Below are 14,407 nucleotides of genomic sequence, written 5' to 3'. Positions count from 1 at the left end.
ACTTTGAACCCTCAGCCTTCCACACACACATCCAATGTATGAATTCAACTGTAAATTCTTCTCAAGTTCAGTTTTAGAATAAAAGTCAGATTCAAACCTAGAACTAATAGCCTTTAAGTTAAAACAGATCACATGATAGTGGCAATTATCTACCAAACACCGTTTCCTCCAGAAATGTTGATTACTGTAACAGGATGTAAAGCTTGGGTGACTTGAAGCTCTACGATAAAAGAATTCTAAACCACAGTCAACAGTGTAGATAGAGAACCAAAGACACAAACTACTGGAGCAATGCAGCAGGTCTGGTAGCATCTTAGGGGAGAAGGCTGCATTAATGTTTAAGTCCACTGACCCCACCCCCCCCCCCCCCCAACCCAGCTCAGATGGAGATCAATCATCAACAACACTCCATTCCTGTGCCACCACCCTGAAGACCTGCTGTAACCAAACACCCCCCTCAAAAAAAATAACTTCAAAGAAATTAGCAAAACAAAACTTCCTATTCATCAAGGCTATTGAAAAAGGTAGAGTGCAAGTAAATGAGCTGTTGGACAATATCCATTCCTCTTGTGCCCCAACAGAGCTGTAACAGTACCACATGTGACCAGTCCAGTTCTAATCAGGTGTAGATTTCCTAGATCTCAGTAGCTCCCGTATCCACTAAAAATACTTGGTCATTATCTTGACTGTTGCCTGGAAAAGGTATATGCTGATTGCTGTTTTCCAAGGCACCATATGAAGGCTGGTCATGGTGCTCAAGTTGGCTGTTTTCAGACTTGGGTTCACGTAGGACTCTTGGGACATAGGTCTGCAATGGTTCAAAATAGATGTCAAAGATTAGAGGTCATCTCATTTGAAAGTAGCGCAACTGGCCATTCACCCTTTTAGTATCCCAGATTGCATGTGATGGTGACTATCCATGAGGTTATCTACAAACCAATTCAATCCTATCCTTGGAAGATGGCTGCAGAGGTAAAGCGTACTAACAGAAGGTACGGCACAGAAAATACTCATCAATATGACTATACCGTTCTGCCCTATGGATGATCAGTGAGTTTCACTGGTGCTATCCCACCCGAGATCAGCATGTAATAGTAAATGAGCCTTCTACCTTTCTGAGCTGACTTGCCCATGGAACAGGAGGAAAAAGGGTGAACATTATCATTTTTTTTTTGAAAGCTTATGGATGTTCATTTTATTCCAGTGCTTTCACTGGACAGCTTTACGAAGCTAATTTCAACTTCTGCTTCTACAACTGTCCATTAATCACTAACCTACAGGACTATTTGTACTGAAGGAGGCAGGAGTTACAGTTGATGTTGTCCTCTCCCATATTACCTGTGCTTTCTAGCAAAGGAGGCTAAGGGTTGTTAGTTATTAAGAGGGCTAATAATCTGTGAGCCTACAGGTAAAGGCATGTATATTGGCAGGCTAATGAAACATAGGGAAATTTCAGGCAATTGCAGGCTAGTCTGCACATTCTAGCAAAACTGATTTTAATGAGCCAGTGTTGAGACAGAACGTGGAAATGCCTGAACGCATTTCCACGTGCTAAGTTGTCGCAAGGGTGGACTCTTCTTTGCGACCAAATGGTCCGCACTGGAAAGTTGACTTCTCCATTCTCTCCATTTAATTTGGACATCTAGCAACTGCAGATTTTGTTTTCTAAACACTCCTGTGCTGGGTTTTTGAAGGATCAATTTACTCAGTCACACCCCTACCTCCTCTCCACATTCTTCCTTTTTTGGGAAGTAAGCCAAGTCTTTAAGTGTCTGAGTTGAACCTGCCACCGTCAGTCTCAGCTAACCCTATCATTTTCTACATCCTAACCATGCATTGTGTGGAAAAATTTATCCTCCTGTCACCAGTGCTACTTTTACCAATGATCTTAAATCCGTGGCCACTCATTCTCAATCCTTCCAATGTGATAGGGGGAGAAATGTTAAGAGAAACCTATAGTGTAAACTCATGATTTTGAACCCCTGTATCAAATTGGCTCTTCACTTCCATCGAGGGGAACAGTCCCAATTTATCGTATGTCTGAGAGTATGAGAGTGTGTGTGTGTGTGTGTGTGTGTGTGTGTGAGCTTTTATAGAAACATGACTGACAGCTTAATGTTTCAGGCTTTAGATACTGTAGGAAGGATAAGGGGGAGTGGTGATTTTGATAAGGGAAAACCTTCTGTACTTAGGATAGTCCTAGGCGCTTGGCCAATGAAGCTATATGGGTAAAACGCAGAAATAAAGCGATGATCACCTTTGAGATTGTACTGTAGGCCCCTCAAATTAGCAGGAAACCAAAGAGCACAGTTGTAGGGAGATTTCAGATATGTGTAAGAGTAATAGGGCTCTAATAGGGGATTTTAACTTTCCAAACACGGTCTGAGACAGTCATACTGTTGCAGGCTTGGAGGGGGAGAGAATTTGTTAAATATATTCAAGGAAATTTTTTTTCAATTTGTAGATGAACCTACTAGAGAAGGAACAAACCTTGATCTTCTCTTGGGAAATAAGGCAGGGCAAGTTACTGAAGTGTTAGTGGAGGAGCACTTTGGGAGCAGTGACCATAATCATCACAACATGTTGAGAACACCTCCCCTTGGTTCGCAATAAACAACCGCACCTCCCAGTCGCAAACCATTTTAACCATTTCTCTAGACGCCATGTCCATCATGGGCCTCCTGCAATGCCACAGTGATGCCACCCGAAGGTTGCAGGAACAGCAACTCATATTCCGCTTGGGAACCCTGCAGCCCAATGGTATCAATGTAGACTTCACCAGCTCCAAAATCTCCCCTTCCCCCTACCGCATCCCAAAACCAGCCCAGTTTGTCCCCTTTCCCCCCTGCCCCACTGCATCCCAAAACCAGCCCAGCCTGTCTCTGCCTCCCTAACCTGTTCTTCCTATCATCCATCCCTTCCTCCCACCTCAAGCCGCACCTCCATTTCCTACCTACTAACTTCATCCCATCTCCTTGACTTGTCTGTCTTCCCTAGACTAGCCTATCTCCTCCCTACCTGTACTCTCCTCTCCACCTAACTTCTTTTCTCTCCATCTTCAGTCCACCTCCCCCTATTTATTCCAGAACACACTCCCCATCCCCCTCTCTGATGAAGGTTCCAGGCCCGAAACGTCAACTTTTGTGCTCCTGAGATGCTTATTGGCCTGCTGTGTTCATCCTGCCCCACACTTTGTTATCTGAGGTTTTGCAGGACGTTGGTGAGGCATGATCTGGAGTACTATGCAATTCTGGTCACCTTGCTATGGGAAGGATGTTATTAAATTGGAGAGGGTTCAGAAAAGATTTACCAGGGCATTGCTAGGAATGAACAATTTGATTTATAAAAATATGCTGAAATTTTTTTTCCTGTAGTGTAGGAACTTGAGGAGTGATCTCGTAAGAGGTTTAAAAAATCATGAGTTGTGTAAACAAGCTTAATAGCAATGGTCTTTGCCCAGGGTAGGGGAGTTCAGAATGAGAGGGCTTATTTTTAAGGTGAGCAGAGAAAGATTTAACAGAGACATGGGTAACTTTGATCAGATGCAGGGTGGTTTATATGAATTGAGAGAGAAAGTGATAGAGACAGGTGCAGTTACAATTTTAAAAGACATTTGGACGGGTCCATAAATAGGAAAAATTGAGGGATATGAACTAAACACAGGTCCACGGGACTAATTTAGTTTGGGAAACCTGGTTGATGTGGATGAGCTGGATTGAAGGGTCTGTTCCTGTGCTGTGCAGCTCTATAACTGAAGTTCCTTATCATTGGCACTGCTGATTAAACTTCCCTGCATTTTCTTCAACACCTTCATATCCTTCCTTAAGTGTGACACCTAGAACTAGACACAATACGCCTGTTGAAGTTGATCCAGTGTTTTTTACAGGTACTCTATGCCCCTATCAATAATGCAAAAGGCATCCAAGGCTCTAAGGGCTCTTTCAATCTGTCCTGTCACCTTCAATAATTCATTCATTCATATAGATCTAATTCCTAGGACTCCTGCATCACATTTACTTTTGTACTCTTTATCTTGTCTCTGCATCTTCCTTCAAAATGAATAATTTTGTTCTCCACATTAAATATTGTTTGAGACTTGTCTATACATTTCACTAACCTACATCCCTGTGAAGTTCTAGAATATCCTCCTCACAGTTCACAAATTTTGTATCGTGCACAAGTTTTGAAATTGTGTCCGAACATCATTAAAATACATAACACATTTTGAAAGAACAAGAATCCCAACTCCAACCAGTGCAAAATTCTCTTGTAAGTCTTTGGAAGGTCAGTGAGGACTCTGAGCTGAATGGCCTTTGTTCACACTCCACAAATTCTATGAATTGACAGCATTTGGCGCATATCCTTCTAAACTTTTCCTATCCATGGATGTCATTTGTGGACAATGCCAGTTTTATGAGCTACACAAATAGTCTTTTTGACTGTAGGAAGATGTTGTTCTTCCCGTGTCTCAATGTTAAAACCTACTCTTGTGTTACTTACTTCAGATTGCCAGGCAGGGGCTGCAGCTTCTGTTTCTGTTTCCTCAGTCGGCAATTTTTTACCCTGGGGATGCAAAACATAGATTTTCTAATCAGTCATACGTCACCAGAAACAAGTCTCAAAATCAGTACCATATTCTACTTGCAGCTATGGTCTTGGTAAAGAAATATGGTTGCTCACTGCTGGAGGTATGAAAACATCACCAGGAGCCTGGGCCACTAATGTTAAGAAGGCAGCAAATCACTACTCTACCATCTTTCTAGCCTAAAGTACACCAAGTCTGCCTCATGGCTGTTTAGGAATCCTGCAGACAGGATGGATAGGACCCATTATGATGCCTCCATTCCTGGTATCCCATTCATGGCCTGTGGGCATTTACTGCCTGTCTCTAATTGCCCTTGAGTTGAGTGACCATTTCAGAGGTCAGTTGGAAGTCAACCTCATTGACATAGTTGAGTCATGTGTAGGCCAGCTCCGGTAAGGATGGCAGATTTCCTTCCCTAAAGGGCATTAGTGAACTAGAGGGTTTTTTAAACAGCAATTGACAGTGGTTAAGTAGTCAGTTTACTTTAAGATTATTTTGGTCATCAAATTCAAATATCTCAATCTGTGGTTGGATTCAAACCCATATCCCCATAACATCGGTCTAATAATGCAAAACCCAGTGAATGATCGCTATGTTGTTGCCTCCCTATGAACATTGAGGCATGCTGTAAATCTCTCTCCATTCCACTGTACTCTGTTAGGGATTTGTTACAGGATGCACTTTCTGCAGTCCACATTCAATAGACCAGGAGCACAGCCTAGTGATAGGTCTCTCTGGCTCCCTCCCCTGGCTTAAATGCATTATGTTGATTCTACCCTCTGCTTTCTGTTCTTTTCTGCAAGGATAGTGGAGATGCAATTTTACCAGTGCTTGTGATCCTAACAACCGGACACACTTCCAGTACATGAAGCCACCTCGTGATCCACCGAGTCACTGACTGGAACCGCTTTCACTACAGTCCAGTCTGGCCATACTCAGAAGCCGATAACACAATCTAGCACCGTGGGAATATCACGACAACCCCTCAAACCTCTTCCTCTCTTCTGCTGCCCTAACAATATATTGGTAATTGTAGTGCAGAGTGCAAACTCACCATCATGTTGACCGTGAAGTACTTGAAGTAGCCAAAACAACTGGAAATAATGCAGACAGCAATGGTACTCAGCACCACAGTCAAGGTGAAGATTGATGTTGCTGCAGACAGTCCTACATGACAGGGAGAGAGGAGATGCACGAAAACTAGGAAGGATCATAACTAATGAGAAAGTAGAGTGACAGGAGTTCTGTTTATGTTCAACTAACCATCTTCAGCTGCTTCATCAACCTGAAGCTAGAAGTAGGATGTTCACTGATGATAGAACACTTCATCATTTGTAACTCCTCAGATACTGGAGCAGTGCACTTCCACATGCAACAAGACCTAGACAATTTTCAGGCTTGGGTGGAAATAGCAAGTAACATTCACACTGCACAAGACCATTTCCAATAAGAGAAAATCTAACGCTCACCCTTTGTTCAATGGCATTACCATCACTGAATCTCTCATTATCAACATCTGAGGATTACCATTGATGAGAAACTGAACTGGACTAGCCACATAAATAGTGACTAGGAATACTGCAGCAAACTCACTTCCCGACTCCCTAAAGCCTTTCCACTATCGTTGGGGAGTGGGTTGAGATTACCAGATGCTCGGTTGATGGAAGGAAATGGACTTACCTCCTCTGAGCACAGAGAAGAAGAGCAGCCAGACCAGACAGATGATAGGGGCTGCCAGAGTTTGGTTCACAGCAGCAGCGTGGATCCTCCGGTTAAGTTTGGCAGGCAGGTAGGCATAGTATAAGTTGTACCTATCCACTAGGTGCTTCAGTAGGATGTAGATCAAGCCTGTAGTTGAAAGGAAAAAAAACATGACAGAAGGTGCAAGACACTGAGTGGGGCAAACTTCAGGTACTGTCTCCCATGCAGTGGAACTCATTCAGGAACATAATGGCTTACTCTGGCTCCTTCCAGATTGGGCTGTGGACATCAGGATCCCAGCTCTCCACCCATTCAACAACAGGCTATTTAACCATCTGGACTTGTCTGATGTGTTGTAGGCATCACTGCAAGCAGCGACCCTGTTCCGAGTCAATGAGGGTTAACTACAGCCCTTTAGCAGCTGTCCAGTTGAAAACAAGGTTTGACCTTGTGATCTTTCTTGTTTGTACAGCTGTGTAGTGCATTAAGCAAGGGGTTTTCTGCACATTTAGCATTAATGTGCATTTTTTTTAAAGGCAGAGCCAGACCTCTACAAGTCTGGTGCTGAGTTTTCATCAGAAGTATTCCAAGCGAGTGACTGTGAAACCTGGCAGTTTATTCTGTTTTCTCCTCTTGCCCAACACAGGGAACTCTCTAAAAACCAAAAGAACTGCAGATGTTCTTATCCAGAAACCCCAAAAAAACCCGAGAAACTGCTAGAAAAGCTCAGTGGTTCTGGCAGCATCTGTGGACAGAAATCAATTAACATTAGAGGTACGGTGACTCTTCCTTCAATGCAGTACTAAGGGAGTGTTGCACTGTCAAAGTGTTACACAGAATCCCTCCCTGTCTACAGGTGCACATAAAAGGTCTTGTGGTACTATTTCAAAGAGGAGCAGGAGAGTTTTGTTCATGATCTTGAATAGCATTTATCTCGCCCCTAACTTCACTAGAATTGAAATACCTGGTCATTTTATCCCTGTATTACAATTGGGGACTGGTACTTCAAAAATTACTGCATTGGCTGTGACAGACTTTCAGACTGCCCAACATTTAAAAGACATCAGCGTCATGCAAGTTTCCTTGTTGCCTTCTTCCAGTTGGAAGCCAAGTGCGATAACTGAATAATCTATGTAGCAGATTCACTGAGATACGAAATCCTTACCAAAGGGAACGATGGTCGGACAGGTGATGCTGTAAGCAACCACCACTGTGAATACACAGAGCATCCATGCATAATTCACTCCAAACTCAAACTCATATGCTTGATGCTGTAAGGCAATGAGATGTACATCAATAATGTTTGTAAAGAACTACTGGGTAAAGCAAAACAACAGGCCATTTACCTTCTGGTAATCTCAACCCACTCCCCAACGATAGTGGAAAGGCTTTAGGGAGTCGGGAAGTGAGTTTGCTGCAGGCCATTTAGCCCAACTGGTCTACACCCTCATTTCCTCTTCCTCTGCCATGCCATTTCATGTACTTCCTCTTGAATTAGAGCCCAGCACAGACACAGCAGATAAAAGCTTCTTTGGAAATCTCGGGTGGTGCACCGTGATATGGATTTCAACAACTCAACCCAATTCTGACAGCTCAAATAGTTCAGCATACGTTAGCAACTTCACTCCAGAAGGTATTGGGTGACTGCCTGAGAATGCATACTTGGGGCTCAGGGAAGGAGATATAAAAAGAAATAAACAAAAGTGGTCCACCTCCACTCCCATCTATTTGAGTGAAGGCTTGGTTTCATTGGCAGGAGGCACACTCTGCAAGATTTGAGTGTGAAATATAGATAGGATGCCGAGTTCCTGCACCACTATGAATAAGACTCAATGCAGGATGCATGGCAAAAGTGGGGAAAAATGAGCAAGGAGCTATCCGTTCAATAGTTGTTCTCAGAGACAGGAAATGCAATTTTTTTTGGTTTTGAAAAAGAAAAAGCTTGTCCAAGGATGCTGAATGACAAAGTCAAACTTTGATCTTGGCAATGATAACACAGGAATAACAACTTTTGTTTTTCACAGTCAGTTTGCACTGTGTCTCTATGGGTTTAGCTATAGGTTTGAACAGGTAAGTCAGTGAGCGAAGAGAACATGTCTAAGGGAAATGACATTTTGAGGGGAATGCCAGAGAAAGCGGATGACAAATTCTGAAAGCTTTGACAACATCAGAAGTCATCTCAACTCCAGTATTAAGGCTGAAGAACAGTTGAAAGAACTGGGCACGCAAGAAACCCTAGGACTCAAGATAACAAAGTTTGGTGGCTGTAGAATTAGAAGTGGAGTGGGGTTCAAGGCTCAGGGAGAGGAGGCCTAGTGCTTTTCTTTTGTGCTACATAAAACCTTCTGAAGTGAAGCTAGGTCCCAGGCAGATTTACAGAGAAGACCAGGACCTACCTGCTTGACAACTTTCCTTTCTGCTGCAGACTTGGCCATCAGCATCCGCAGAGAGTAGAGCAGCAGGCTGGGGAGGCGTAACAGAGCCATGGAGTTCCCCACAAAGGCTGATGCAATGACATAGTTCACAAAGAAGGCACCCTGGTCAGGAAGAAACACGCACCTGCAAATAAAACAAAATGACCGCATCTAGCAGGGAGCTACATTCAGACAGTCAATGGGGCTGACTTTAGTCAGCTCCAAGATTGAACATCCATGATGCACTCTGGGCAATCAACAACAGCAGAATTGTATTCCTGCACAATCTGCAACCTCTGGGCCTGGCATATCTCCCATTTCAACCTTTACCATCAGGACAAGGGATTAATGCTGGAGGGCACGTTAGGAGCAGCACCAGGCATACCTGAAGATGGTGTCAACCTGATGAAGCTACCAAACAGGACTACTTGCATGCCAAACAGCTTAAGCAGTGAGTGATAAACAGAGCTAAGCAATCCCACAACTAATGGATCAGATTTAAGCTCTGCAGTCTGGCCACATTCAGTTGTGAATGGTCGTGGGCAATGAAACTTCTCACTGGAGAAGGCTCCACAAATATCCCTATCCTCAATGATGGGAGAGACCAACACATACGTGCCAAAGATGAGACTGAAGCATTTGCAGTAATATTCAGCCAGAAGTGCCACATGGATGATCCATCTCAGCCTCCTCCAGTGGTCCCCAGCAATTCCTATACCAGACTTCAGCCGATGTGATTCATTTAAGTTAATATCAAGAAATGGCTGGAGGCACTGGATACTGCAACGGCTATGGGACCTGACAATATTCCAATGACAAAGCTGAAGACTTGTGCTCCAGAACTTGCTGTTCCCCTGGTCAAGCTATTCTAGTGCAGTTACAACACTGCCATCTACCCAGCAATGTACAAAATTGCCCAAGTAGGTGCTGCATATAAAAAGCAGGAATCCCCAACTGCATCCCTAAACCAGCCCAGTTCGTCCCCTCCCCCCCACTGCACCACACAACCAGCCCAGCTCCTCCCCCCCCCCCCCCCCCCACTGCATCCCAAAACCAGTCCAACCTGTCTCCGCCTCCCTAACCTGTTCTTCCTCTCACCCATCCCTTCCTCCCACCCCAAGCCGCACCCCCATCTACCTACTAACCTCATCCCACCTCCTTGACCTGTCCGTCTTCCCTGGACTGACCTATCCCCTCCCTACCTCCCCACCTATACTCTCTCCACCTATCTTCTTTTCTCTCCATCTTCGGTCCGCCTCCCCCTCTCTCCCTATTTATTCCAGAACCCTCACCCCATCCCCCTCTCTGATGAAGGGTCTAGGCCCGAAACGTCAGCTTTTGTGCTCCTGAGATGCTGCTTGGCCTGCTGTGTTCATCCAGCCTCACATTTTGTTGTCTTGAATTCTCCAGCATCTGCAGTTCCCATTATCTCTAACACACCATAAGCCTTCTTAACAGCACTATCAACCTGGGTGGCAACTTTCAGGGATCTATGTACATGGACACCAAGATCACTCTGCACATCCACACTATAAAGAATCTTTTCATTGACCCAGTATTCTGCCTTCCTATTATTCTTCCCAAAGTGAATTACGTCACATTTATCTGCATTGAACTCCATTTGCCACCTTTCAGCCCAATTCAGCAGTTTATCCAAGTCTCCCTGCAACCTGCAACGTTCTTCCACACTGTCCATCACTCCACCAACTTTAGTGTTGTCTGCAAACTTACTGACCCGTCCACCTATGCCTGCGTTCAAGTCATTTATAAAAATGACAAACAGCAGTGGTCCCAAAACAGATCCTTGAGGCACACCACTAGTGACCTGACTGCAGGCTGAATCTTTTCCATCAACCACCACTCGTTGCCTCCTTACAGAAAGCCAGTTTCTAATCCAAACTGCTAAATCTCCCTCAATCCTGTGCCTCTGTATTTTCTCCAATAGCCTACCATGTGGAACCTTATCAAAGGCTTTACCGAAGTCCATGTACACTACGTCAACTGCCTTACGCTCATTCACATACTTGGTCACCTTCTCAAAAAACTCAATGCGGTTTGTGAGATATGACCTGCCCTTGACTAATCCATGCTGACTATCTCCAATCAAATTGTTGCTTGCCATATGATTATAAATCCTATTTCTTATTATCCTTTCCAAAACTTTTCCTACAACAGACATAAGGCTCACAGGTCTATAATTACCTAGGTCATCCCAACTGCCCTTCTTGAACAAGGGCACAACATTTGCAATCCTCCAGTCCTCTGGTACTAAACCTGTAGACAATGAGGACTCAAAGATCAAGGCCAAAGGCTCCGCCACCTCCTCCCTAGCTTCCCAGAGAATCCTCGGAACAATACCATCCTGCCCAGGGGATTTATCTACCTTCACACATTCTAGAATTGATAACCCCTCCTCCTTACTAACCTTAATCCTTTCAATTCCAGTAGCCCGTAACTCAGTCATCTCCTCTACAATATTCCCCTGTTCCTCAGTGAAAACAGATGAGAAATTATAATTTAGCACCTCTCCGATCTCCACAGGGTCCACACACAACTTCCCACTTCTGTATTTGACAGACTCTACTCCCACCCTAGTCATCATCTTATTCCTCACATACCTATATAAAGCTTTAGGGTTCTCCTTTATTCTACCTGCTAATGTCTGCTCATGTCCCCTCCTTGCTCTTCTTAACTCTCTTTAAATCCTTCTTGTAACTCTCCATTGCCTCATCTGAACCATCTCGTCTCATCGTCACATAAGCCTCCCTCTTCCGCTTAACAAGAGATACAATTTCTTTAGTAAACCACAGTTCCCCTGCCTTATCGCTTCCTCCCTGCTGGACAGGGACATACCTATCAAGGACACGTAATATCTGTTCCTTAAACCAGCTCCACATTTCGACTGTCCCCATCCCCTGCATTTTGCTAACCCATTCTATGCCTCCTAAGTCTTGCCTAATTGCATTATAATTGCCCTTCCCCCATCTATAACTCTTGCACTGTGGCATGTTCCTATTCCTTTCCCTCGCTAAACTAAACATAACCAAATTATGTTTCTCCAAAGTGCTCAACTACCACTAAATCAAACACCTGGCCTGGTTCATTACCAAGTACCAGATCCAGTGTGGCCTCCCCTCTTGTCGGCCCTCCAACATACTGTGTCAGGAAACCGTCCTGCACACATTGCCTTATTCCCCCCATGTCCTTGCACGCTATGACTATCCATAAACAACCATCTAACGTCCTTGAATACCCCAGTTGAACTTGCCTCCGCCACATTTTCAGGCTGTGTATTCCATCCCCTGACGACCCAACTGCACTGGGCATTGTCAGGACTTTCCTGAGATTGAAGACCCCCAGAGGCAGGAGTTCTGTAGTATAGCCAGCTGGTTGGCAGCTCTCCTTTGGCGTTACCTGTAGACTCTACAGGTGACTAGTGACTGATGCCACAGGTCAGTGAGAGTGGAATGCAGATCGTGGGCAGTTTGCTGTGAACTGTTAAGGGTCAGTCAGTTAGTGATTGAAGGGAATACTGCTTGTGAGCCACCCTGAGCTGGATTTTATCGGAGCAAAGGGTTTGAGCGAGAATGGGATGGGGTGTGGTATTTAATTCCACATTTAATATCCATCCATAAAACCCTATCTGAGAGCACATCTACCGTCTGTTCACCCATCCTTCAAACTCGCAACCTTCATATATTTATTTTCCATCCATCCTGTATACATCAGCCTGTGTGTGTCACCTATCCCTATCACCTATATTTACAGCATATTAACTCAGTCCCGTATAAATTTATACCCATAAACCTTTTTCTTAAGCATGCAATTCACAAATATCCATCACCAACATATGCCAATCCATCATACGCTGATACATCTTCACCATAAATTCATCCCTTATAGTGTGATCACAAATCCTTAGATGTCAAAGACAGGATACTCACTCAAATCTAATCCTGGCTCGTTCAAGGAAACTCTTATCGAAAAGCCATCGGAAGAAGACATCAAGACTGTAACACAGATAGGGTACAGGGAGTGACTCCATTAAGACATCACTTGACAAGCAATGGTACAAGGGTACTAAAGGCTTCACAGGATCAATACAAGAGGACTTCAATGAGACTTAATTAATGCCGTCTCTGGAAGTTTAACAAATAAAAAACTGCTTATGGCTAAATTAAATCCCAAAAAATTTCAGAGACACAATAATACAAATGGAGGTCCAGCCTCTTCAATGAGATCAATGTTCTTTGGAAATGTACTGATAGTCATCATGGTCTACTTAATCTATCCTCACAAGATGATCAGCTCAACCCAAGTCTTAATCTGGTAACCATCATTCCATCTAAACTATGCTCACACAAACAATATTCCTGACAGGGATTTGCTATCAAGCTTTCAAAAGGTAAAGTTGCCATAGTCCTACCCGATCACAGGGCTGCTGTCTCATTCCAGAGAGGTGACCGGTGATGAGTTTAATGCTGCAGTGCATATTTGGCCGCCTCATCTAAATCATTGATGTAGTTTATAAATGACTGATACCCAGGCCCTGAACCTTATACCACCTGACTAAATGATGTTTGCCAATCCAAACTGACCTGTTTATTCCCTCTGTTTTATATTTGTTAGCCAATCCCGAATCCAAAACTAATTCTAACCTCAATACCAAGAGTTCAAATTACATGAAAATTGTCTTTGCATTTAATTGACTAATTCTGAACATCCAAATAGTCCACATCTATTGACTCCCCCTTATCTACCTAGCTGTTTACAGCCTTAAACAGCGTTTAATAACTTTGTCAAATATGGTTTCCCTTTAAGGTTTTGGAGTAGATCTGTGGCTCAGGTTGTGGGTGTTGAAGTTGGTTGGCTCGTCAAACTGGTTTGCTGTTCCGCAGACGTTTCGTTACCGTCCTTGGTGATATCCTCAGTGCAGCCTCTGATGAAGCATCAGTGTGTTTTCCTACCTGGTTTTTAAACTCTGGAGTCGATTGCCTCACTTCCGGGTTTCCTCCATAGTGGAATTTATACGGGGTCGATGTCAACGTGTTTATTAATAGCCTGCTTTGTGGAGTGCCAGCCTTCCAGGAATTCTTGTGCTTGCTTCTGCCTAACCTGTCCCAGGATCTTGGTGTTGTCCCAAAGTCATGGTTCTCCTTGTCCGTGTGGATTAACACCAAGATCCTGGTACAGGCTAGGCAGAGACAAGCACAAGAATTCCTGGAAGCCTGGCACTCCACAAAGCAGGCTATTAATAAACACGTTGACATCAACCCTGTATACATTCCACTGCGGAGGAAACCCGGACATGAGGCAATCCATCGCAATGAACCCCAGAGTTTAAAAACCAGGCGGGAAAACACACCGATGCTTCATCAGAGGCTGCATTGAGGATGTCACCAAGCACAGTAACAAAACGTCTGTGGAACACCAAACCAGCTTGGTGAGCCAACCAACTTCAACATGGTTTCCCTTTCCTGCTCCAGACTGACTCTGCAGTACAATCAGGTGACTTACTAAATGCCTCAACCCTAATAATTTTTTTTTAGCATTTTCCCTACTAATCACATCAGGCTAAATGGCCTATCTTTCTCAGTTTACCCCCCCTCCCTCCTTCCCTAAATAGTCATTTTATTTCTACCTTCCCATCCACAGAGACCAATTTGGAACAAGGCAAGACTTAGAAAATTACAATTATTCCATTCCA

General features: G+C 44.0%; 1 protein-coding gene across 1 annotated transcript in view; it reads right to left on the bottom strand.

Annotated features, from left to right (window-relative positions):
- Positions 1 to 379: 379 nt before the first annotated feature.
- Positions 380 to 14,407, bottom strand: part of LOC125452529 (CSC1-like protein 2) — a 65,001-nt gene continuing 50,973 nt past the window's right edge. Inside the window, exons 17-23 of the mRNA XM_059645722.1 lie at positions 12,645 to 12,710; positions 8,683 to 8,845; positions 7,452 to 7,557; positions 6,266 to 6,433; positions 5,640 to 5,752; positions 4,501 to 4,563; positions 380 to 808 (exon numbers count right to left, since the gene is read on the bottom strand). Of these exons, the coding sequence (XP_059501705.1) occupies positions 635 to 808; positions 4,501 to 4,563; positions 5,640 to 5,752; positions 6,266 to 6,433; positions 7,452 to 7,557; positions 8,683 to 8,845; positions 12,645 to 12,710 (853 nt within the window). The 3' untranslated portion in view covers positions 380 to 634. The remainder of the gene's footprint in view (positions 809 to 4,500; positions 4,564 to 5,639; positions 5,753 to 6,265; positions 6,434 to 7,451; positions 7,558 to 8,682; positions 8,846 to 12,644; positions 12,711 to 14,407) is intronic.

This window comes from Stegostoma tigrinum, chromosome 4 (assembly GCF_030684315.1).
Source record: "Stegostoma tigrinum isolate sSteTig4 chromosome 4, sSteTig4.hap1, whole genome shotgun sequence".
Taxonomy (NCBI): Eukaryota; Metazoa; Chordata; class Chondrichthyes; order Orectolobiformes; family Stegostomatidae; genus Stegostoma; species Stegostoma tigrinum.
The sequence above is the reverse complement of the archived record's forward strand: the minus strand, read 5'-3'. Positions and strand labels throughout refer to the sequence as shown.